General features: G+C 35.5%; 2 protein-coding genes across 2 annotated transcripts; one reads left to right on the top strand and one right to left on the bottom strand.

Annotated features, from left to right (window-relative positions):
* The first annotated feature begins 1,499 nt into the window (after positions 1 to 1,499).
* LOC125864736 (E3 ubiquitin-protein ligase UPL3-like) lies at positions 1,500 to 13,769 on the top strand. Its single transcript, XM_049544796.1, has 18 exons — positions 1,500 to 2,604; positions 2,921 to 3,031; positions 3,135 to 3,251; positions 3,403 to 3,573; positions 3,643 to 3,789; positions 4,590 to 4,838; positions 4,937 to 5,058; positions 5,207 to 6,578; positions 8,678 to 8,770; positions 9,951 to 11,492; positions 11,591 to 11,815; positions 11,959 to 12,063; positions 12,269 to 12,349; positions 12,440 to 12,508; positions 12,634 to 12,762; positions 12,848 to 12,970; positions 13,094 to 13,264; positions 13,496 to 13,769. Exons 1-17 carry the CDS (start codon positions 1,783 to 1,785, stop codon positions 13,157 to 13,159), a joined length of 5,544 nt encoding a protein of 1,847 aa, XP_049400753.1. The 5' UTR covers positions 1,500 to 1,782; the 3' UTR covers positions 13,160 to 13,264; positions 13,496 to 13,769.
* Positions 13,770 to 17,684: 3,915 nt separating this feature from the next.
* Positions 17,685 to 21,665, bottom strand: LOC125864773 (beta-galactosidase 13-like). Its single transcript, XM_049544841.1, has 16 exons — positions 21,341 to 21,665; positions 21,157 to 21,252; positions 20,973 to 21,085; positions 20,826 to 20,892; positions 20,498 to 20,734; positions 20,204 to 20,404; positions 20,037 to 20,121; positions 19,844 to 19,962; positions 19,603 to 19,767; positions 19,332 to 19,510; positions 19,150 to 19,259; positions 18,950 to 19,059; positions 18,767 to 18,874; positions 18,584 to 18,691; positions 18,362 to 18,507; positions 17,685 to 18,284 (listed from the first exon to the last, which is right to left on the bottom strand). Exons 1-16 carry the CDS (start codon positions 21,509 to 21,511, stop codon positions 17,810 to 17,812), a joined length of 2,490 nt encoding a protein of 829 aa, XP_049400798.1. The 5' UTR covers positions 21,512 to 21,665; the 3' UTR covers positions 17,685 to 17,809.
* Between the last annotated feature and the right edge of the window lie 4,665 nt (positions 21,666 to 26,330).

The following is a 26,330-nucleotide window of genomic DNA, read 5'->3' as shown; positions in this document are numbered from 1 at the left end:
TTGTGGAGGTCCAAAATTGGGTGTCAACTACTGAAGTGGCAGAGAAATGACGGTGTAGAGAAGTGTAGTTGTGAGAGAAGAGTAGAAGTGAGGACTCAGAGTAATCTGGAATAGTGAGTAAAGTTTTCAAAAATGTATTTGTATTCATGAACTAAAAGTACAATATAAAAATATAGATGTTGTATTGTATACTTTATATAAATAATTATATTTTCAGATGGGGATTTAAAATCTCTGCTATTTATTTAAATTTTTCTCTTTTCAGATGGTGGGGGTTCTAAACCCTACTATTTACTTTTAATTCTTGTCAACTACCAAATCCCTTTTATTTAATGTAATTTGATACATGCTCAATCATTCAGTGTCTTTTATAAACCAATGTTCTATTGCCTAAGGACATTGTGTTCATACGTCCAGGCCCTGACAAATAAGTAGCCATGCTTTTTTAGTAGTGTTGTCAAGCTCTAACTGACCGGTAAGCTCCACTTCCTTTGGAGTTGTCTGCATGTTTAGAGTTGTAATGTCTTTTGTTGTATATCAACGGAAAGTCAGGCCTTGTCTTGGCCAATATCTATACTCTTAGAAACTTACAGATTTGAGTGGTGAAGTAGTAGGTTGTCAACCATGTCACATTGCTACTTGTTAATATCAACATGGGGACCTTGTTTGCCCATTGACGTGTTTCTATTATAAATTTTAGTGTCAGGTTAGCTGGAGTTGTTACTACTACAATATTTTCTGGTTATAATTTTAATGAGCTTGACTTTTATTAATTGGAGTTTGATTATCTGTGTTTGTGGGACTTAACTGATACACACCAATAATGTATATATTTAATAAGGTCTGTTCAGGATCTACTATGGCATATGTGCTAGTCATGCCTATCGAGGTTGAAGCGTGATACTAAATTTGATACATTCAAGATATACCTTCAAATAATGTAACACTTATCATATGCTAATCTACAAATTGCAAATAAAGTTAAGGTAGAATTCCACAGAGAATCATACAAGGATGATTAATCTAGTATAGAATTTTACTAACCATTCTTCAAACTTAATAATTTGCCATATGAAAAGCATTCCTCATGCCATCAAGCTCTTATTGAACTATAATTGCCATTATTTTTGGATTGAAAAATTAATAATCATAAAACACAATCTTCCTTCATTAGAAATTGCTTCAGATTCATATAAAGTAATAAAATGTTAAGTAAAGGTTATACATTTTATCTCTTTAATTTCTAAATACGGGTTATTAATATAGTTTTTGAGGAATTCAATAACTAAGCACACGTATTAGGAGAACAAAACCAATTTGCTGGACAGATTAACAAAAAATTAGGAGCATAGCACGTAATCTGATGTGTTTTTGTATTAATCATCCACTTAAACCAAAAAAAATTTCATGAAAATATATCTAGTTAGATTCTATTTCTATATTTATTTTTATTACTATTAATAATTAATATAATAAAATTAAATTAAACTAGTAACTTTTGTTCTTCCATTTCTTGCTTATATTCCTCTTCTTCACCGAATCCTATCTCTTTTTTACCTACGATTTCTTGAAGAGTTCTTCACTACGATACAATAAATTCCATTAATTTTTTCAAAATTTGTGACGGAAGATTGAGCTAAAACAATCAAAGTTCCCTTTTTTTTTTAATCTTCCCCAATTTTGTGAATTAGGGCTTGTGAAAAATGATGAAAATTCCGTTACCGGACTGTCTGATCGCCGATTAATCGGCGACCTTGTTTGCTGTTCGCTGTTCGGTTTTGTATGGAAACTCGGAGCCGGAAACGAACGGAGGCCACGTCATCAGCGCCTTCTGCTTCTTCTCCTTCATCAGGTCCCACCACACGCGCTGTTAAGAGAGCTCGTTTTACCACACGCGCCGCCTCAAACTCGATCTCAACTCGTTCCCGACTCACAAATCGTTCCCAAGACCAACAATCGATGGACTCCACGAATGAATCATCCGGGTCGGGCAGCCGAACCAGGCGGGGAAAGAATCACGGGGCAGATAGAAATAATCCGGAGAAGGGTAAGGAGAAAGAGCACGAAATTAGGGATAGAGACAGAGATATGGGATTGAACATGGATACTGATGGGGGTGATGAAGATGATAATGAAAGTGAAGGTGGTGCTGGGATTTTGCAACATAATTTGACTTCAGCAAGTAGTGCACTTCAAGGATTGTTGAGAAAATTGGGTGCTGGTTTGGATGATTTACTGCCGAGTTCAGCAATGGTGTCCGCTTCCTCGTCCCAACAGAATGGGCGTCTGAAGAAGATATTATCGGGCTTGAGAGCTGATGGGGAAGAAGGGAAGCAAATAGAGGCATTGACGCAGCTTTGTGTGATGCTTTCCATTGGGACAGAAGACTCTTTGAGCACTTTTTCAGTGGACTCGTTTGTACCTGTCCTGGTGGGGTTGCTTAATCATATGAGTAATCCTGATATTATGCTTCTCGCAGCTAGGGCGTTAACCCATTTGGTTGATGTTCTGCCATCTTCTTGTGCTGCTGTTGTGCACTATGGAGCGGTTTCATGTTTTGTAGCTCGCTTACTCACGATTGAATACATGGACTTAGCTGAACAGGTGATAAAGTTATTCCTTTGTGCCAAAGGGAATGGAGTGCCACTCTCTAGAATTGGGCCTTGTACATAACAACAAATAATTGCATCTCAATCCGAAACTAGTTGGGGTTGGTTATGTGAATCATTCCATTTGGACTCATTTCATTTCAATGCTCAATAATTTGAATGTTTATGACAACATTAAGAGTTATTCTAGAAGTAGAAATTCTTAATATAACATCTCTGCTAAGAGAATACGCTTTGTAAGTGCTGCAGTTTGCTTAATATTGGCATGATTGAAATTCTAAGTTATGATGCTAATGTTTAACTTTTAACAGTCTCTACAAGCTTTAAAGAAGATATCTCAAGAAGATCCAACTGCTTGTTTGCAAGCAGGTGCACTCATGGCTGTGCTATCGTATCTCGATTTCTTTTCCACTGGTGTTCAGGTAGTGAAGCCAATAAATTGTAAATGATTTTATTGACATAAGCCATTGATAGTTCCATTTATAGTTTGAATATCATTCTGATCTTCTTTTCATTCTCCCATAGAGAGTAGCACTAGCAACTGCTGCTAATATGTGCAAGAAGCTGCCTTCGGATGCTGCTGACTTTGTGATGGAAGCTGTTCCATTGTTGACGAATCTCCTTCAGTATCATGATGCAAAGGTGAGATCGTCATCACATCATAACAAAATCACAGGGAGATTTGTCAAGTTTTTTAGCTTAATAAACTTATTTTTGTCCTTTTCGCCTCCTCAATTTGATTAAACCTTCTCTCTTTATCATTTTATTTCTTGGTGCTTGGATGTGTGTGTAGGTATTAGAGCATGCTTCTATCTGCTTGACCCGGATTGCTGAAGCATTTGCATCATCTCCAGAAAAGCTAGATGAACTCTGTAATCACGGACTTGTCACACAGGCTGCCTCCCTCATCTCAACCAGTAATTCTGGAGGTGGTCAGGCTTCACTCAGCACAGAAACTTACACAGTAAGTTCAATTATTGAATGTGTTGATTGTTTACATGGGGATGTAGTTACGACTTGATTTTGTTTGCAGGGCTTGATCCGGCTTCTTTGTACTTGTGCCAGTGGCTCTCCATTAGGGGCTAAAACCTTGATGATGCTTGGTATCAGCGGGATCCTCAAGGACATTTTATCAGCCTCTGTCTCTATTTCACCTGCCATGAGCAGACCTGCGGAGCAGGTATGTGTGATAGCTTTAATTTTCACAATCCACTGCTTGCTGTGTTTGTCACTATTTCATAAGGGTGTGTTCAAGAGTGTCGGAAAAAAGAAGTATAAATTTTACTAAATTATAGAAATTTTGAAACTATTGCATATTGGATATTTGTGGCATGAGGAGACAGGATTAGATATTCTATGTATTTTCACATGGTTAAGTGGAAGTGGACAATAATTTGGGGTTGAGCTTTAGTTTGTGGAATGAATTTAGAAAACAGTAGGAGCCCGTTTTTGTTCCGTTCCTTTGTCTTTACTTTGTCATTCCCCCAAGGAATAGATGTTCTACGAAAATACTGAGAAATTGCTGTAGTTTTTCTCGAGGAAATTAAAAATACAGTCAAACACTGGATGAAGAAAGTGTAATAAGATGATTGACACCCACTCCATGTGATGTGGATTAGTGGGGTCAGCCTTTTCTTTCAAAACAATGTAGTAAGGCCACAGTGTGTCTCTGTCTAGAATGAAACACCTGAGTCCAGAATTATTTTTTTACAGTTGATAATAATGAGGATCTAGATAGTTCGTTAACACTCAAAGGTGTCTATTTCTTTTTCTGCTCAGTGTTACAGTTCAATGGCAGGCGTGAGAACTTTTCTACTATTAGGCTTTGTAATTTTTGTTTGGTGGGAATATAATTTATGTAATATGCATGACACATAATCAAACTGCTAGTTGAATTCAACCTCTTTCTGTAGCCACTTTCTGGGCATTGTGGTTCTTGCTTTTATGATAGATCCCAAGTGTACTTTTTTCTTATTGTAGATTTTTGAGATTGTGAATCTTGTAAATGAACTACTTCCTCCGCTGCCTCAAGGAACCATCTCTCTTCCCGTTAGCACAAATTTGTTCATTAGAGGTCCTTTTACGAGGAAATCCTCTGCTAGTGGTTCTAGCAAACAGGAGGATCTGAATGCATCTTCTCAGGAGGTATCAGCTCATGAGAAACTATTGAATGATCAACCTGAACTTCTGCAACAATTTGGAATGGATCTCCTTCCTGTTCTGATCCAGGTTAGTATTATAACTCTATGGGTATATTACTGTCACTACCTTACCATAGTGGACAGACATTAGAGATGTGACTTCCTGTTGCTCATTTTGCTGATCAGACATATGGATCCAGTGTAAATACAGCAGCACGCCACAAATGCCTCTCAGTTATTGGAAAACTTATGTATTTCAGTAATGCAGATATGATTCAGTCTTTAATTAATGACACTAACTTGTCAAGGTATGTTGGGACCAAACTAAAGCTTCATATTATTCTTCAACATTTGGCCCGTGGAAGCAATGTTTTTTCAATAGGACAATATTTCTTTCAATGATATTTTTCTCAATGCGAGTTCTGAATGTAATGCTTGATTGTAATGTCTTAATAGTTTCTTGGCTGGGGTTTTGGCGTGGAAGGATCCCCAAGTATTGGTCCCCGCTCTTCAAATAGCAGAGATTCTAATGGAGAAGCTCCCTAGAGTTTTTGGCAAGATGTTTGTCCGGGAAGGTGTTGTTCATGCTGTAGATGCCTTGATGTTGTCTGGGTCTCATGTTTCTGCCCCTCCCCATCCAACACGTGCTGAGAAGGAGAAACATAATAGACGCCGTAGCACTAATTCCAATACAGATGCAATTTCTGTTGAAGATCTTACAAGTCCAGTTCCAAGTACTGGATCTTTGCCAAATTCGATAGAAATTCCGACTGTCAATTCTAGCCTTCGGATGTCAGTCAGTACATGTGCAAAAGCTTTCAAGGATAAATACTTCCCATCAGATTCTGAGGCTGCTGAAGCTGGTGTCACAGATGATCTTATACAATTGAAGAATCTCTGCATGAAGTTGAATGCTGGTATTGATGAGCAGATAGCTAAACCTAAAGGAAAATTCAAAACATTTGGTCCTCAGCTTGGGGATAGTTCTGTTGGAAAAGAAGAAAGCTTGGCTGAAGTGATAGCTGCCATGATGGGGGAACTCAGCAAAGGGGACGGTGTTTCAACTTTTGAGTTCAGTGGAAGTGGAGTTGTTGCGTCTTTGCTGAAATATTTTACGTTTGCGTACCTTTCTAAGGAAAGAATCTCTGATACTAGTATGTCTAGGCTTCGACAAAAAGCAATCAGAAGATACAAGTCTTTTATTGCAGTTGCCCTTCCTGCTGGTGTTGATGGTGGAAGTATGGTTCCCATGACTGTTCTGGTCCAAAAGCTTCAAAATGCTCTATGTTCGTTGGAGCGTTTTCCTGTTGTGTTAAGTCATAGTTCCAGATCATCGGCAGGAAATGCACGTCTTTCTTCAGGTTTAAGTGTTTTGTCTCAGCCTTTTAAGCTGCGCCTTTGCAGAGCTCAAGGAGAGAAAACCCTCCGTGACTACTCTTCAAATGTTTTGCTGATTGATCCTTTGGCAAGTTTAGTTGCTATTGAAGAATTCCTCTGGGCCCGAGTTGAGCGACCTGAGGCTGAACAGAAGGCCTCTGCTTCTGCAGGAAACTCTGGGTCTGGGACTATACCTGCTGGAGGCAGTGCGTCATCTCCATCTATGTCCACTCCTGCCTCTGCATCTCGTCGTCATTCTGCTCGATCAAGGTCAGCAGTTAATATTAATGAAAGTGATGGAAGCTCTTCAAAGGGCAAAGGTAAAGCGGTTTTGAAGCCTGCTCAAAAAGATGGCAGAGGAATTCGATCAAGAGATCCTGCTAGAATGAGAGCTGCCTTGGCGAAGGCCTTAGGAGAGGAGAAACCTGGTGACGGGGAGACTAGTTCAGAGGTAATTTGCTCACTTTATTAAGTTTGTTATGCTCTGTATGTTTGTATGTATGTATATTGAAGATGTTTGGCTTAGTAGTTGCTTGAGTTTACTTGAAATGAAGGAGTAATCTTGTACGGTTCTCAAATAAAACCTCGCAAGTGTTTAGAGCCATTAATTTTAGATTTCTTATTTTCTACTTTTTTTTCTCTCCGTGTCAACTATTTTTTTTTTTGAGAATGGTAACAGTTAATCTATATATCCACTGGTACACTACATCAAAATATGTAGTCCCCCTTCTAAAGTATTACAACTTACATCTTGAACATCTATTTGTTGTTCCTATGAATAGTCTAAAGCGTCAAAAATATCTTTTGTTTGAGCTATTAATTTATGTCTACACCAAAAATAAAACAGAGCTAAACAATTCATTTTGAACTCCCGGAAGATCCTCATCTCCGGTTCATGCAATTTTTGAACATATGAGTTCTTGATTGGCCAACACTCCACCCATACAACAAGGACGGTCTAACCACCACTCTGTAGAACTTACCTTTAAGTTTAGTGGGTATTTTCCTATCATATAAGACTTAGAGGCAAGCCTCCATTTCATCCATGCCACCCCAATGCGATGTGTGACATCATCATCAATGTCCCCACTTTCCTGGATTACAAACCCAAAATACTTAAAACTCTCTTCAGAATAGTCTGTGTGGCAAGCCTCACTTCCACGTTTGCTTCATCCAACGCAACACTGAATTTGCACCGCATATATTCAGTTTTGGTTTTGCTCTACTTGAACCCTTTAGACTCCATAGTTTGTCTCCAAACGCCCAACCTTGCATTAACTCTGTTCCATGTCTCATCAGTCAGTACTATGTTGTCTGCAAATAACACATACCATGGAATCTTCTCCTGGATAGACTGCGCCACTCATCCATCACCAAGGCAAATAGGAAAGGTCTAAGAACTGATCCTTGGTGCAGCTCCATCTCAATCGGGAAGTGTTTCAAATCTCCTACAGTTGTTCTAACTCAAGTCTGGGCTCCATTATACATGTCCTTCTATCGCCCTAATATAAACCATCAGGACATCTCTAGCCTCCAAGCACCTCCAGGGGACATTCCTCGATACTTTGTCATAGGCCTATTCACGGTCAATGAACACCATATGTAGGTCCCTCTTCCTTTCCCTATATTTCTCTACTAGTCTCCGCATGAGATGGTGACTTCAGTATTTGATCGTCCAGGCATGAATCCAAATTGATTCTCAAAAATAGACACCCCTTTCCTCACCCTCATCTCTACCACTCTCTGCAGAACCTTCATAGTGTGGCTTGGCAATTTGATACCCGTGTAGTTGTTACAGTTTCGGATATCACCCTTGTTCTTATACAATGGAACTATTGTACTCCACCTCCCTTTGTCAGGCATTTTTGCTGTATTTAAAATAGACACCCTTCTCCTCATCCTCATCTCTACCACTCTCTGCCGAACCTTCATAGTGTGGCTTGGCAATTTGATACCCGTGTAGTTGTTACAGTTTCAGATATCACCCTTGTGCTTATACAATGGAACTATTGTACTCCACCTCCCTCTGTCGGGCATTTTTGCCGTCTTAAAAATACCCTTAAGCAACTCAGTTAATCACTCCATACCTGCCTTGTCTGTGCTCTTCCAAAATCCCACTGGAATCTCATCGGGTCCGGTCGCTCTTCCCCTGCTCATCCTTCAAATAGCACATTTAACCTCGTCAACCCTAAAACACCTATAGTACCCAACTCTGTTGAATTTACCTTCAAGTTTTGGTGTTACCTTTTTATAACTCACGACTCCGAAGGAATCAAACATTTACTTTAATATCTGAAACTTCCTCAAGTTGATGTAATATCTTTTTTTTCTCTCTAAAATTCTTGACATAATTAGCTTCTTGAAGGCGATCAAATTATTTTGTTGATCATCCTGAAAATTTGAGTTTTCCGGATGTAACAAAGATATTTATGGGAAACCTTGATTCTTTTTGTTGGTGTCCTTGCTTACATTTTTCAACTACTAAGGTGGTGTTAATGGAATTTATGTCCACCTGAATTCTGACATTTCACTGTTTGTTTTCATGTTAAGGATGACGAGCTGCATCCTTCTCTCATTGAACTTGATGATGCTTTGGTGATTGAGGACGATATGTCCGACGAAGATGAAGACGACCATGATGATGTATGTTGTTAGATTTCTCTATTTCTTTTGTTCTTTCAATTTTTCTTGTTTTTGGTTAGCTTGTTTAAATGGATTAACTTGATCTCCATATTTAAGGGTTCAAAGTCTTCTTGAACATTGTTAGGCAAAGGAAATTACTTTAGATTAAAAGCTGCACAAGTGTTCTAAGCTTTTGGTTTACTGATTCTTAAAGATGCATTAGTGTCAACTAATGAACTTAACTCTATAACTAGAAGTAGATAATATTTTAAAATGGTGGCCATGGGAAACTAGCCCCTGGGCTGTTTTAATTGGGTTGATTGTGTTTGGAAAAAGAAAAGTCTTCCAGCCGATTCAGAATCACTTGGTGATTATTTCCCATTTGTTCAAGCCTTGGTGGACAGAGTTATCCGTTATGGTAGACAAAGTTACCCGGTACATGTATTAGTGGGAGGTAACGAGTACTTCGTGGAATTGGATGAGGTGTGTGCAAGTTGTGGCCCGGACACTCTGTTATCAGAAAAAAGAAAAGCCTGGTAAAAAAAATTCCGTTAGAAAACAAACATGAGCTCAGTGTGCTTGTGGATTAGGGTTCAAGTAAAGAATGGGACTTGGTCTGGGGTATTATGTGGTGTTTCCATCAAAGGGATTTTTGGTTTGGCGTTCTCTTAATATAAGATAAATATGTTCTATTATAGCAAGGAGTTTTTGGGAAATGGAATTGTGTAAGCTCCTACGATGAGGAAATCATGAGGGATCGTTAAGCAAGAACTACGGATGGGAGGGGGCAAACCTTTGTCCTACATTGGATTCTTGAATTAGGCATGGATTTGACAATGAAACATTTTTTTTGGCACAATCAAAGCCTTTCCCTTCTATTTATAACTGAAACTTTAAAATATAAAGTAAAGAGATTCAGCTGGTGATTGTAAGGAAGTGTTTGAATGGTGAGGTCAGTGAGATTTCCTTTGAGGGGAGGGATTGGGGAGGTATGGAAGACATGAATGGAATATTTCAAAAAGGCATCTATTTATGAACTGCTTGTTTTTTCTGGGGGGAGGGGGGTTATACTTTCTTCCCCGTATATGCATACTTTTATCCTTTCTTGATGTATCACTCTGAAAAGCTTTTTCAATGTTAGATATAGAAGGTGTAAATATTGTGTTAGCGACATTCTTATTTTTTCTACCCATTTTTCCAGGTGCTGAGGGATGATCCTCTTCCTATCTGCATGGCAGATGAAGTGCATGATGTTAAATTGGGAGACTCTTCGGAGGATAGCCCTTTTGCACAGACACCAACTGGTAGCAATACAAATGCTGCTGGTGGTTCTAGGAGCAGAATTGCTTCTGCTCGGGGATCTGATTCTGTTGAGTTCAGAAGTAGGAATTCCTATGGTTCAAGAGGGGCAATGTCATTTGCTGCTGCTGCCATGGCTGGTCTTTCATCTGCTAGTGTTAGAGGTGTGAGGGGCTCTAGAGATCGACATGGGCATCCTCTACTCAGCTCTGGTGATCCACCAAAACTAATATTTTCTGTTGGTGGGAAGCCGCTTAATAGGCAGTTGACTATCTACCAGGCTATCCAGCGGCAGCTTGTTCTAGACGAGGATGATGATGAGAGATATGGTGGCAATGATTTTGTATCTAGTGACGGAAACAGGGTTTGGAGTGATATTTACACTATCACATACCAGAGGGCAGACAACCAAGCTGAGAGGTCGAGTGGGTCTGGGAGTTCAATTTCCAAGTCTATGAAAACCAGTTCTTCAACAAGTTCCAGTGCTGATCCTTCATTGGTTCGAGCATCATTGTTAGATAGTATATTGCAGGGAGAACTTCCTTGTGATCTGGAGAAAAGTAACCCTACTTACAGTATTTTGTACCTCTTACGTGTACTGGAGGCGCTGAATCAGCTTGCCCCCCGTTTGCGAGTCCTGTCCATGATTGATGATTTCTCTGAAGGAAAAATTTCTAGTCTAGATGAGCTCAGTACTACGGGTATCAAAATTCCCTCTGAGGAATTTGTCAATAGTAAGCTCACTCCGAAATTGGCACGACAGATCCAGGATGCTCTTGCACTTTGTAGTGGATCTCTTCCATCTTGGTGTTACCAGTTGACCAAGGCCTGCCCATTTCTTTTTCCATTTGAGACTCGGCGCCAGTACTTCTATTCAACTGCTTTTGGGTTGTCACGTGCTTTATATAGGCTGCAGCAACAGCAAGGTGCTGATGGTAATGGGTCTACTCATGAGAGAGCAGTTAGGGTTGGCAGATTACAGCGCCAGAAAGTTCGTGTCTCAAGGAACCGCATTCTGGATTCTGCTGCAAAAGTAATGGAGATGTACTCTAGCCAAAAAGCTGTTCTTGAAGTTGAATATTTTGGTGAAGTTGGTACTGGCCTGGGTCCTACACTGGAGTTTTATACCCTTATAAGTCACGATCTACAGAAACTTGGACTTGGAATGTGGAGATCTGGTTTATCATTAACTTCAAATGAACATTCTATGGAAGTTCATATAGATAATAAATTAAGTAGGAGTGATAGAGATCTTGTCCAAGCACCTCTTGGATTATTCCCACGTCCCTGGTCACCACATACTGGTACTGTTGATGGAGGTCAATTCTGTAAGGCAATTGAATATTTCCGCTTGCTTGGACGTGTTATGGCAAAAGCTCTTCAAGATGGACGGCTTTTGGACCTTCCACTGTCCATGGCCTTCTATAAGCTTGTTCTTGGCCAAGTAAGCTCCCCTGCTCTTCATTGCACACTTGTCCAGTTGATGCACCCACCGGTGTATCTTATCTTTTCCACTAACGTTTCTAACTTGAAGCACTTCAGGAACTTGATTTGTACGATATTCTTTCTTTTGACGCCGAATTGGGGAAGACTTTGCAAGAGTTGCAAGCCCTTGTCAGTCGAAAGCAATATATAGAATCAATAAAAGATCAGAACCTGGACAAATCTTATGACATGCGTTTTCGTGGGACTCCAGTTGAGGATCTTTGTTTAGATTTCACACTTCCTGGCTATCCTGAATATGTTCTTAAAGCAGGCGATGAGAATGTGAGCCGCGATATCTTGGATTTTGTTTTAATTTTTTTTTTTGTTTCTTTGTTTTTATTTTTGGTATTTGACTGATGAAGTCCCTCAATTGCATGTGTTATTTCCATTAATATTTCTTTTAATACCTTAAATGGAATGTGCAGGTGGATCTCAGTAACTTGGAGGAGTACATTTCTTTGGTAGTTGATGCTACTGTCAAAACTGGAATCAGGCAGCAAATGGAGGCTTTTAGATCTGGCTTCAATCAGGTTTGCTGCTTGAGTATTTTTTTTTTCCAGACAACTTAAAAGATCAAGACAATCTTGTGGGTTAAAAAAGCGTATAATGGGACAATCTGATAGTTTCCTTATTGTCAGATTGTTGTTTCTTTAATAATGCATTAGCAATATAGATATACCTGGAGATGATTTTATATCTAATAATAAATAACTTTTAAACCTTCACAACTTTCAGGTTTTCGACTTTTCAGCTCTGCAAATATTCTCTCCTTCAGAGTTAGACTATCTATTATGTGGCCGTAGAGAGCTGTGGAAGGTAATATCTGTTCTCGTGAATCTGCTGGTTATGAAAAGAACTACTTTTCCTGTATTTGGTTGAATACATTATATTCTTTTTGTTATGCAGCCTGAGACGCTAGTAGATCACATTAAATTCGATCATGGATTCACATCCAAGAGTCCTCCCATTATTCATGTAAGTTTTTGTTCTTCAGCTGTTGGTGAAAGTAAACTGCCTGAAACAACGATGATGAGGATGTTCTTTATCATTCACTTCTTATTGTTTCAAGTTGATGACTTGTAATAAATTATTCTCCTCAGTTACTAGAGATTATGGGAGAGTTCACACCTGAGCAGCAACGAGCATTCTGCCAGTTTGTCACTGGTGCACCTCGGCTCCCCGCAGGTGGTCTTGCTGCTCTGAATCCTAAGTTGACAATTGTGAGGAAGGTATGGCTGTAGCTAAAATTTAAGTGTGCCTATTTGCTATATCTCTTTATTTCAGTGACTGACAATTCATTTATCTTTGGAACAGCATTCATCTAGTGCTGGCAATGCAGCACACAGCAGTAATGCCCCATCAGAATCTGCAGATGAAGACCTGCCCAGTGTGATGACATGTGCTAATTACTTGAAACTCCCTCCCTATTCTACTAAGGTAGAGTGTCTCTAATTACTATAGCCATATATGTTGTCTTATGTTTTAGTGGTTGATACTTTCCTTTTGTCAATCAATTCTTTATTTTTCCCCAAGTAAGTTATGCATTATTTTACTCCGCAGGAGATCATGTCCAAGAAGTTACTCTATGCCATTAATGAAGGTCAAGGATCGTTTGATTTGTCATAAGTCAAAGTGACTAATAGACTTGTTTATACAACTCAACAGAATTGGTGCTTCTGATCCTTGATAATGGTGCCGTCAAACCATCCTCTTCAAACTAACAATAGCAAGGTTTGTAAACATGTAGAGGCATTGATAGGATTCTGTTACTACTTGTTTCTGCTAACCTTTATTATTTTCATCAGTTTTCAGGCAAGTTATTTAGATTGCATATTGAGTATTTGTTTCTTGTCTAAAACATGTAATTAGCTTGCTGATTTACGTGCCTTGAACGTATTATTGCTTCATAAAAAAAAAAAAACTAAGTGTTGCTGCCTTCTTTTTGGCTGTTTAATTTCACAGCTGACATGGAAGCGTTGTTCAAGATTTCTCCAGGGTTCTTTCTGCTGCTGTGAAGCTTGTTCAAATTTTCTGCAGGAGTAACTTGTTTTGTAAATGTTAGTAAATACGTAGCAAGATTCTTCTTTCATTTTTGATTTATTAAGTTGGTGAAGTACATAAATGTAAGGTCGCAATGTTGCCTTCTTCCCTTTGCTTCTCTTAGATTTAAAATTATACAACTGTGGCATTTCATCTTATATTTAATACATTATAATAAATTCCACCATTTCATGTTCCTTGTCTATCTATTGCTTCTCCAAAAATGATTGTTTGAGGTATGCTGAAGTTATCATCCTCAAATATAGGTTACTCCTCATATTAAGGGGTAAAAAATTGATTGAAAATTATATTTATGCCTAAATTAAAAGATAGAACTTACAAATTACTAGTTTGTTTCATAAAAGTAAGATATGATAACCACAATCTTAGATACAATAATATCTACATTGTCTATTATGGTAAATAGATAAATAAATATGAAACATTGTATGCTAGCTATAAGAACCATCCTGCATCATAACTCAGAAAATATATTTGAAGATGAATTTCATGAAAACATTAATAGTATTTTTGGTCATCTCTCTTTTGGAACTTTTTTCATCTGGAGATTTAATAGAATATGTTTGTCGAACGTCTAATGACTTCAAAACATGCATCAATTCTCTTAGAGCAGATCTTAAGAGTTCTTCTGCTGATAAAATTTTTTGGGTGGAAATTCTTCTTCAGAAGTGTTTATCAAAGACAGTATTTACAATGAAATTGTAAGTCTACTCAAGCAAGCAAAAGAACCTGTTTTCAAGAAATGTCTTAAAATTGGTAAGATAAATTATGATGAGTTGATAGATGTTGCTACAACATCAATTAATTTTTTTGATGTGAATAACTCATTGTAGGTGGTCGAGTCACTCGTGAAGACACATTTATTGAACTACATGTTAGAGAATTCACAATAAAATCAGGAAGTGATTATTTGAGGAATTTTATTGGTTTAATATTGAGTTTGCTAAAGCAATTCAGAAATTAATTTGTAACTGGCATTGTCATTGAATTTATAAAATGTTGCCTTGATTTTTACATAATGATTATGTTAAAATTTACTTTTATGAGTTGTCGTCTTTTCCTCCCTTTAATTCCTCCATATATTATTTCTCTACCATATATGTTAACTAGTCTTGGGCATGTGTCCCATGCTAAATTGTGTGGAGTTGTTATAACGATATATATATACTTGAATATATATGTTGCCCATGTATCTTATTCTTAATTAGTACAAGAACTTTGAAAATGTTATAATTAGTGTGCGATAAGTTGCACAAAAATTGAAGAGAAATATACAAGCTCAAATCAATAACTTCAATTATGCAATTCCTATTATATATCAAGTATTCAATTTGATAAAAGCTTGTTTTGTTTAATATGTCATAACTCATAATTTAAATGTCAAATGTGATTTCAAAATATTTCTTGTCTTAAGTTTTTCATCTCCTTTTAAAGAAATGTCTCCACCTTTTCACATTTGCATATGTATTAAGAAGTTGTTGTCGAATGAGAGTAGTGTTTTGGAAAAGTTATATAGAAATTTGATCAATCTATGTCTTCCTTAAGATGGCTATTAGATCATCATTGTGCAATAACTTGCATAGTAATTGAAGAGAAAATATACAAGTTCAAACCAATGAATGGTGAACCTATTCAATCAAGATTATTATCAGTAGAAGGTACATTATGCTGAAATATTGTTATCAAATGAATTTCAAAAGTACTATTCGAACAATTTTAATTATGTATGTTTTTAATATATCAAGTATTCAACAATAATTGCTCAAATATCTAATCGATGTATATAAATCATAATTATTATAGGTACGTGTACCCCTTGCCTAATTCAAAAATTATTTCTATCATATGTGAATTTAACAAAAAAAATTTAGTTAAATTATGTAAATTGATTCCTAACCAAAATTTACACCAAACAAGAATATACAGTTTCATGATACTCCAAGAAGTTATAATTAAAAAGAAAGTAATCTTACCTGATTTGATATTTCCATAACAAATTTCTATGTTGCAAGAAGTGAAAAAACTATGATACAAACGTTTGCATACCCAAGTAAGATGAACGTTCAACTAATCAGAAAACATATATGAATAAGTCAAATTAAAGACAATAACTTATAATGTGAATAGAAAAAATAGAGCACATAAGCAAAGTAGAAAAGAGAGACACAAACACAAAATGAATATGAGAAAATGTCATCTATACAAAGTAGGATTGATAATCTAATAATTTGATGAATTAAAATAGTTGTCTTGTGATTTTTTTCACTATACATACACAATATATAGCATTTAGTAAATGAATATATTGAATTGATCAAAAGAATTTACTCCACATTGAATATACCAAGTAACTTTTCCAATTCTCCATATGTTTATTACTCCCTCCATTTCAAATTAATTAAATTATTGAGGTGTTTCATACCCTTTAAGAAAAGAAGATTGAGACATAAATTAGGCATAACTTTCCATTTTTACTTTATTAATTATTGTCAAATTTATGATTAAAATAACTAAATATTAATTAATCACTAATTCCAATACTAACTAATGAAGGGCAAAATTGAAAGAACACTCTAAATATAGTCTTGAAAACTGAACAATTAAGTTAATTTGAAAAATAAAAAATGCCTCAACAATTCAATTAATTTGAAATGGAGGGAGTACTACAAAGAGATGTTTTACTTTTTGCATTAGGAATAGGAAGATAAAGCATTTACAGAAATTGAATACACATAACTCCATGGCATTTAATTTATCTAGGTCATTCATTTGTTGTATTATTATTTATTTATATTTAGGGGAAAAAGATAAATATACCCCTGAACTATCGTAAATGGTACATAGATACCCTCCGTTATACTTTTGGGACATTGGTGCCCCTGCCATCCAAAAACTAGAGCATATATGCCCTTCGCTCTAACAGAAGACTAAATAGGGACATGTGGCACAATCTTATCCGTCGATCCGATATTTAATAAATGTCGGATCGGTGAATAAGATTATGACACGTGTATGTCCGTTAGTATAAAGGGTATATATGCTCTAGTTTTTGGACGGCAGAGGCATCAATGTCTCAAAAATATAACAGAGGGTATCTGCATACCATTTAAAATAGTTTGAGATATATTTATCCTTTTTCCCTTATATATTTATGAGAAGATAGACTTAGTTTTTAGAAAGAAAAAAAGAACATGAATAAGAGTTAAATAAATAGCAAACATTAATGAATATTTTCGTGTATATATATTCAACAGCCTAATGCATTAATGAACTAAGTGTACATTTATGTTCTTGTACAATATTATTGTAGGAATAATATTTGATTGAAGGATATTGATGTCATTCAGTATTTTATGGACATTTTGATAATTCAATTCTTAAAACATTTTGGACCCACTTATATATATACTTACTATATTTACTAATTTAATAGAAGTTTTATTTCTCTTATTTTATGTGAAGGAAAAATGACAGAGTAATTTATGATTATTATTTAATATTTAATTAATAAAATATTTTATAACTTTTTTATTTAGTATAGGAGTAAAATGGTAATCCAATTTTAAATTTTTGAGTTTTTACTTTTAATAATTTTTTATTATTATTATTTATTGTTTATTTATGATCATAAGATGATAAGTTAGGGAAATGCAGAGGTGTAGTTATGAAGTTGATTTTAAATGGAAAAATCATTCTTTAAAATTATTTTAAGAAAATAAATCAATAGGAGGTGTAGTTTTGATATATATATATATATATATATATATATGTTAATAAGCCAATGTTTATTACTTCTAGAAGTAATTACTATTAGTAAGGGAAAAATGAGAAAAATATACTCAATTATATCTTGATTTGAACCAACTATTTTTAGTACATGTTTCTTGTCTTTAATTTTTTTCTTGCTATGAAATAAGAAAGGTGAAAATTGTTGCCAACAATTTCCATGTACCATCATCATTAATTTTCTTGCCGAAAACATTCAAACTATAAAAGGTTACAAAAAGTGATTTAAGTTATCAAATTAATACTATGAAGTTGGTGAATGCAATCAAACCTTAACATAATTGAAAGAGTAGAGATATATGGCTGAAATAATAGTGGTTTTATTTGATATAAAAAAACAAATTGAAGTTGTGAAAACAAGGCATGAAGTTCTACTATATACATTTATATGTCATAGCCAACATTCAGCCTATAAGCCCTACTTAATAATTAGTTCTTGTTCCCACACTTCATTTGAACAGCCAAAGTCTTAAAGATGTCAGGGCATGGGTCCTTGCTCGGCTCGTCGTAAATTTCTCTCTCAATTGGGATTGTGCATGAGTTCTTCCCTAAGCATTTCTCTTGTGCAACTTGCATACTCTTTGCTGAATTGCAAGTTCCAACAATCAAGTTTCCACAAGCACCATCTGGATTACCATAACTAGCAAATTCAACTTTTTCGATGATTTTGTCGTCTGGGCATGTTAAATGTGCTCCTGTTTTGAGATCTTCTACTATCGCGACAAAGTTAGTACCAGATCTCTCCCATGATTTTACATTTGGAGGATGATATTCCGTGATGATACTGCATATTGTGTCTCTGTTTACTGTTTGGATTTCGATATCTGCTGGATTACCACCGGTTTCCTCAAACACAACTAGGACATTGTCAGTTGGCTTCAAGAAAGCTCTTGGAATGTGATACCTGAAAATGAAATATCACACGTTAAATATGTTCATATTTATGGAGTACGAAACTATTTATTGGATTGATATACTTACTCGAACTGAGTGGGTTGTCCAAGTGGGGAGAGGAAAGATGACCAATAACGACCAAGGCTATTACCATTCACCCACATCATACCCTTTTGCATTTTGTCCATTTTCACAGCCAATGGGTTGTTGCCTTCAGGTGCTTCAAAGGTGGTCTGCGTTATATATATCATTAGTCAGTATAAATATAATTATTCATCAACAATTTAATAAATTAAGAAATGTGTTTACCTTGTACCAAGTAACAGCTCCATTAGTAGGACCAGTTACTGGTGTCCATTTCACTTTCTTTGCACCCTCTTCACTGAATAATTGCTCTTTCTCTCCAAATACACCAACCTATTAAATGACCAACACAATTAGTATATTTTTTAAAGATCAATTATAATTATGTATCCTAGATAGAGTATATACCTCATGTCCCCAATCGTTTTGAGTTATATCAAGAGTACCAGCCATCAAACCTTGAATGGTTATTGCTCTGGGTCCAGCAAACCTCTTTTCCATGTAGGCTCCGCTATTCTGCATTAGTAAACACTTGTTAGTACCGGTTAAATTGTACTGATAGTGATTTCTTATGAGGAAGAAAACGTATACCGGGAAGCCAACTGTCTCAGCTAGAATTGAGATGGTGTTAGTTCCAGGCTTCAACACAACAGGCTTCTGGAATACGAAGCTCTTCTCGATGTTGTTACCATGTCCAAACCCTGAATTGTAATACGAACAAATGTTAGGTAAAGAATTTTTATGTTATTAGTGAAATTTAACTGACTATGACTAACAATGTACATACATACCAATGTATTCTCCGTTAACAAAGGCAGCTAATGCATGACCCATACTTGCGATTTGTAGCACGGGGAGGATGTCAGGCCTCATGGGCAAGTCATGGCGATCGAATTTGATACTATAACGTAATAATTTCCAATATTAGAGTAAACTCAATTAAGATAGATTAAAAAATGTTAATTGTAATTACCTTGTACTGTACCAAGCATAATCTGAGGTATCCTTAGTCAAAGTATAAAGTTCCAAAGGTTCCCTGTTTTTAAGTGACAATTCACTTATGGTTGGGACTTTTTCTTGGTACTTTTCCCATTTTAGACCCTTTGCCTTCTCTGATGCCACAAAGTTTCTTGAATTGTGTTGGGACACGATCTGTTTGTTAAAAAAAATAAAATGAATTGTTATTGCGCGTTTTCAAATGATATTGCTTCATTTGTATCATCACAAATAAACGTAAAATTTACCGTTTGAGTGTTGTAGACAACAGTCTTGCAGTCGGGGAGAATGCTAACGGATTTCTCAGGTAGGTAATAATCTTTACCCCTGAATTTGACTGTCGCGGGGTTAGTTGTGTGGTTGTTGGTTAAAAATGCAGCACAATCAGTTCCTTTCTTTTCATAAATTGTAATCTGTAAAATAGTAATAATGTTTAATATAAGATACATAGAAGAGCTTGTTTATGATCAATTATAATTAATTAGTTACCTCAATGTCTCGGTTAACTTTTTGTACTGTGGGAGTTCCCCAAAGGAGAGCCCTTCTGGATAGCCTCAAAGCCCTGTGTAAATCCCTCAAATGACTCCATTTTGGTTCCCTAAACAAACCTGAAAACATATTGACCGCGATTAGATTATTTATTCTGTAACATATATAGAACTTTTAAGGTAGCAGTACTAACCGAACTCATCAAGAGGAGCTTCATCATAGTAACGAGTTGTCACGAATGATGAGCTTGTCCTTCCATAGTTGGTTCCACCATAGTACTGGAAGATATAGAATGTAATTAGTTTAGATATGATTAAATTAAGGTTTACGAGAAAATTAACAAATTATATCAATATGTACCATGTAATAGTTTGTAAGAGTTCCATTCTTTGCGAAGAAACGGGCTACAGAGAATGCAATATCCTCTGCTGCTCTTTGTGATGGTGGATCTCCGAATGTCCTGTACTGAGCGGTCCAATTTTCAGTCCATAGAGAAGGTTTGTTAGGACCATTGGGGCCTTTGAATGTATCTGCACAATGCCTTCCATTGCATGTGTTGATCTGAAAAAATAAAAAAATAAAAATCGAAAACAGAGTTATGTACATGTTGTGTTCACATTTTAAGTAATCAACCTATTTTGAGATAAAACTTACGATATGTGGAGGGGCATCCTTTTGCTTACACATGATCCATGGGACTCCATCGTATAGTGAAGTTGCCATATTGGCAGCCCACTCGACGTATTTCTTACCATTATCTCTGTATGCTAGTTGAACATTGTTGTATTCATTTTCGATTTGAGCCATGATGATAGGGCCTCCTTGAGGTGCAAACAACTTTTCCTTCTTCATCAAATCAATGACCATTTCTGAGTACTTTTTCATGTGGTACTGCAAATTAAGAGAACGATTAAGCCTCTATATTCATTTGAAATAAATTATACTGTTTTAAGTTTTTCATCTGTAAACTATGAATACGTACGATGAATGGTTCATTGTAAGAACGGAAGGTGATGTTTGGGACCTCCCTTAGCCAGTATGGGAATCCTCTGTTCCATCATGATTAACAAATCATTATATAAATTATGAACAAAATATCAACTAGACAGATTTATGTATATATTTATACCCTTGATTCCATTCAGCCTCGATATATGGTCCGATCCTGAGGGTGACATACAAGCCCTGTCGAGCAATTTCCTTGATGAACTTGACAACGTCATAGTTTCCTTCAAAGTTGAACTGCATATTCATCGACAACCATTATATATATAATTCGAGATATGTTATGAATGAACATGTTTGTTAATTACCTGGCCTTGAACGGGCTCGTGGATATTCCAGAAAACATAAGTCTGAATAAGGTTTAAACCTCCCTCCTTAGCTTTCCTTATAATGTCTGGCCACATCTGAAAACATTTGATGATAATAAAGTCGTTACATGACCAAATGTACATATGTATAGGTTCAGAATGAGCGTGATCATATTGAAATTACCTGAGGAGGCATACGAGGATAATGAATGGAACCAGAAAAGAGCAATTCTCTTTCACCATTGACGATCATGGAACGACCATCATAAGTAACACCTTTAGGTTTTTCAGCGAATGCACAAGTAACCATCAACGAGAAGAGAACTAACGACAGTAACCGATTTGATATAGCCATATTTTTTGTGTTTTTTTTTTTTTGGTTAGTATGATCACAGATGAATGCAAATGCAAGGACAAGGAAAAGAAGACAGTAAGCTATAAGGCACCTCTTCCTTTTGTGGAGGAGGCACCAGGTTTACTAGCTGTCTTGTTTCTCTTAGAATGATTATTTTATGTCTCAATTTATAATGTTAAGACCATACATACATATAAGGCTTGGAGAAATTTAAGGACTTTTGCATGGCCTATTTTTTTTATTTTGCTATTTTGTAGTTCCATTGATAAATATATGGTTATAATTTAATGAAAACTTCTTTATTGAAGAATTGTTCTAACCCCTATTTTCTCCTTATTTATTTTACTCCTATGTTATTTCATTTTGTTTGAAATAGTCTTTTTTACTCTTGTCTTATATTATTATTTCTTTTGAAACCAAAGTACCTTAATATAGTTGGTTTTTTCTTTTTTTATTTGCTCTCTCATTTCTTCAATCACGCATATAATACTTTGTAGAAACTCGATTTATTTTGCAATATCGATCATATTAATTCTGACCCACCTACACATATATCTTTAACTCTGTTTGTATGATTGTTATGCATTATTTTATATTATATTAGTCTATTTTTAACCCTACCACTAATGGTTGGTTCAGTTCTGATGATAAATGGACAATTTTGCCCAAAAAATGGGGTGGGCATAATACCGGAAAATCAAAAAATAGAATTGAACTGAATTAATTCGGTTTTTTGGTTTTTGGTTCTTCATTTTTTACTATTTTTATTTTTGATTTGGTGTTCAGTGTAAGGATCTCAGAAATTCGATGCACCGAAGAATCAAACTTTTATTAAAAGTTAAAATTAAAACTTCTACTAACAATTAAATCATTCATGAACAAATCAAACTAGCAACAAATGTACAATTCAATAGTTAACTTCAAATATTAATTCTCAAGAGGAACTCAAACATATTTTATTCAATACACATTATTTAAAGGACAAATATAGTCTTCATACTTGTTTTCTCAAGAAGTTGTTGGAGACACAATGTTCTTGATAAAGACAAATATAGTCTTTTAGTTAGCACAATAAGTATTCCACGGCGAGACACATCATTCTTTAACATAGTGTTAAATTTTTAAGTATCTTATACTTTGATTTTGTCCTCATTCTATTTTTCATTCACACGAAAAAATTGATTTAAAAACACCAAATTAAATTGAACCGAAGTAGAAAAAATGAATTGAACCGAACCAAACCGAATTAGATTGGTTTGATATACGGTGAACAGTTTTCTAAAATCGAAGAACTGAACCGAAGTTTGATAAATAGAATTCGTCTCACTCATCTGTTGTCTTCTCTCTGTCCCCTATCTCTCGCTCGCCTCTCTCCTGATCACTCTTCCAATCCCGCTCACCTCTCACCTCTTCTAACATATAGCTATAAATTTTGCCTCATTATGTTTCAAAGTCTTTGTTATTTTTTGAAAGTTTTTTTCTTTCATATGGCATGATAACGTATAACCAAATAAACTTGTAGATGCTCAATCCATGGAAGCCAATGAAATGTACCCAGTGTTTTGAGTTTTTATATTTTCCGTTTCAAATTTTATGCTCGGATCTAATTTTTTTATTCATAACATTTGTTTGAAAAAAAAAAAAAGTTCCCTCACCATTTTTACTAACGACAAAAGGTGAAAAGTACTTTAATCGAGAAAAAATATTACTGTGAAAACTAAAAAGCAATAGAGGAGGTGTGCGAGGAGGTTAAAAAATTAATCGAAGTGACCTTTTTTGTGATAAACCTTTTTTTTATATATATATAATTTCGCATATAGCAAGAGTTTATTGTATCCATAATTCATCGACCCAACTTCATATATGAGATACGTACATATATACACAAGTCTATGGGACAAGCTAATCCAATAAATAAATAAATAAAAGATNATATATAATTTCGCATATAGCAAGAGTTTATTGTATCCATAATTCATCGACCCAACTTCATAAATGAGATACATACATATATACACAAGTCTATGGGACAAGCTAATCCAACAAATAAACAAATAAATAAAAGATGGATAAAAGAAATATTAGTCAAAAATATTTATAAGTCAATTGAGAAAAAAATGGTAACCTTTAGAATTAAAACTCGATTTTGATTATTTATACATGTAATTGGATTAATAGAATAAGTGTCAAAATTTAGAGAAGCAGTGAAAAGCTTTAAGTTAGGATTACCGTTTTACCCTTATACTAAATCAAAATATTATAAAAAATATTAGTAGTAATTAAGTATTACTATAGTAATCATATCATAATATACTAAATTTTACATCATTGCTACTTGTTTGTTTCAATTGCCATTAAGATATAATTGGAATATCACAACTAGATTTTTAATTTTTGTACAAAAAAAACTCCATTGTATGAATTTTTTTATGTTTCTTGAAAATATAAATTCATATAATTGATTTTATAAATATTTACAAATAGGCTATATAAATAGGAGAATGGCAGACTTGATTTTATAAATATTTTTCCATTAATGTTTTCTTTGTATTAACACACAATCTAAGTAATTATAAATATTAACAACGTATAGTTGACTTCAAATTCAATTTAACCAACATCTCTTGAATTATTCAATCAAAAGTAAAAATAAATCAAAAATAAAATATTATATATAGTTTTATATAGAGAGAGAGAAAACAAATAAAAGGATGATCAAACAAGTTCTAATTCACTAGCTGGTACTATAAAAACACGGTCAAATCCGAAGCTTTTCAAAATCGGCACCTTCTCAGGTACTTCAGGAGCACAATACGTTACGTATCTATAGAAACATAACAAAACACAGAAGCTCAAAGTGAAAGCTCTAACTAACAATTCTCCACCCATAAAATAAATAAGAATTTGCATTACTAATCCCAATAATACGTCTTTCGCTCCAACATCATACGCTACATGAATAAAGTAGGCAAAGGTATAGAAATACGTGGTTAAGCCTAATAGTAGATACAAATACCCATAATTGAACTCTAGAAAGTGATACAACGTAGCTAGAATTATGACAGGAATAACCTCTGTTGGAATGTATGCGTCCACGTTTTCTATGGGACCAGTTCCTCAGCACAGTTACAATAACAGAAAATAAACAAAGTGTTGAAAGTAAAGATTGCACAACAACTTTACGTGGAAACCTCCTTGCTCAAGGGAGTAAAACCACGACCTGGCCTGCCAGGACTTTTCAAACTTCTTTCACTAATCTTCTCCAAGCAAAAGTAAAAGCAAGTTTACAAACCGAGATTAGCCTACTAATCCCAACTCTAAGCAATACCTCTTATTACTTAGATGAGCCAGAGCATATACAACACTGCCCACTAAGCTATCACCCTTAGATAACTTAGACTTTGCTAAGCGGATACAACACCGCCCACTATACTAATCCTACCCGATTAATATAGACTTTTAGAGTAAGAACCTAAGTTACCCTTAACCTAGTTCTTACAATGATTCAAACAAGTTTGAAACGTTTCTTTCACAAGTGAAACGGATCTTACAATATCAGAACTATTACAAGCAAACAAAATAACAGCTGGTACAAAAAGCTCTTGAAGCAATCGATCAGATCCCTTGTTGTTCTTGAAGCTTGAAATTTTTCTCTCTTTGAATGAATGAATGAATATTGTTTTCTCATGTTTGATATATACCATGAAGAGTTATTACCAAACATACAAGCAACCTCTTTGCTTCTGATTGGTGAAGTACCCTACAGCTTCACCAACTTTCTAACGCAGACAGCTTTTACAACTATACAACACTTTGACAGCTGGACGAGTATTCATACTCTGTAGAGGACCAGGTCCCTGCACTTGTGAGAAGATCATCAAAACACCAAAAGGCATAAGCTCTTATCAATTTCCCTTTTTTTGATGATGACAAACAACCTGCATAACTCCTCACATGAGGGAACAAACATTCATTCAAATACATAACAAATTCCCCCTTTGTTAGTGCACCAGTAACAACCACAGTTCGTTCCCCCTTAGTTCAATGCCCCTAACAACCACAGTTCCCCCTAGTTCAGTGCGTTCAATGCCCCTAACAACCATAGTTCCCCCTTAGTTTAGTGCCCCTATTCCACAACCAACTTTACAACAAAACTTCCCCCTTTTGACATCATTGAAAAAGTGAAGCAGTAAACATATTCAAGTTAAATGCAAGGCAATAAAGAATTCAGGGCCTTGGGCCACACAGAACATGTGTACGTAAGCATAAAGAGAATATTAAGCCACATATGAACATGGGAGAAACATAAATAGCATTAAATCACAAATATTGACCACTGTAGTCAAGCAGAACAAACACAAAGCCACAAGAGTTTTAATCATGATTGAAGAACAAAAAGGGAAACTAAGGAAACAAGACACTTTTAGGACGGAAGGGGAAATGGATTGAGGGTGCGCATAAACAGAGACAGATGCTTATTTGCATCCTCATGAGCCTTGATAAGCTGCATGTTGAGAGCCTTAACTTCCTCATTGGGTGATGCATTTGTCTTTAGCAACCTTTCATTTTCATCCCTCAACTTTTGCAACACCTGCTCATTTCTATCGCTGGTACCAGGTCCCCTCGAAACCGCCTTCTATAATTCAGACTTCAGTTTAGGGATTTCAGCCTCCTAGTCATTCAGAATCTCAGTAAGATCAGTTACTTCCCATTTAAGAGTAGCCTGCTACTCTAGAACATCTGTCACTTGATGTCACGATCCGATTTATCAAGTCATGATGGCACCTACTATAACCCACCAGCAGGTAAGCCAACCCGT

This window comes from Solanum stenotomum, chromosome 5 (genome assembly GCF_019186545.1).
Source record: "Solanum stenotomum isolate F172 chromosome 5, ASM1918654v1, whole genome shotgun sequence".
NCBI lineage: Eukaryota > Viridiplantae > Streptophyta > Magnoliopsida > Solanales > Solanaceae > Solanum > Solanum stenotomum.
This window is presented reverse-complemented; position numbering and strand designations above follow the sequence as displayed.

What these genes read in the sequence shown, in the direction of transcription:
- LOC125864736 (XM_049544796.1), top strand. Translation starts at nt 1,783, where the DNA reads ATGGAAACTCGGAGCCGGAAACGAACGGAGGCCACGTCATCAGCGCCT. An exon ending in ACATGGACTTAGCTGAACAG is followed by an intron (nt 2,605 to 2,920) that starts GTGATAAAGTTA and finishes AACTTTTAACAG; the next exon opens with TCTCTACAAGCTTTAAAGAA. An exon ending in TTAAAGCAGGCGATGAGAAT is followed by an intron (nt 11,816 to 11,958) that starts GTGAGCCGCGAT and finishes TGGAATGTGCAG; the next exon opens with GTGGATCTCAGTAACTTGGA.
- LOC125864773 (XM_049544841.1), bottom strand. Translation starts at nt 21,511, where the DNA reads ATGGCTATATCAAATCGGTTACTGTCGTTAGTTCTCTTCTCGTTGATG. An exon ending in CTTACAATGAACCATTCATC is followed by an intron (nt 20,735 to 20,825) that starts GTACGTATTCAT and finishes CTTAATTTGCAG; the next exon opens with TACCACATGAAAAAGTACTC. An exon ending in AGGATGCCCCTCCACATATC is followed by an intron (nt 20,405 to 20,497) that starts GTAAGTTTTATC and finishes TTATTTTTTCAG; the next exon opens with ATCAACACATGCAATGGAAG.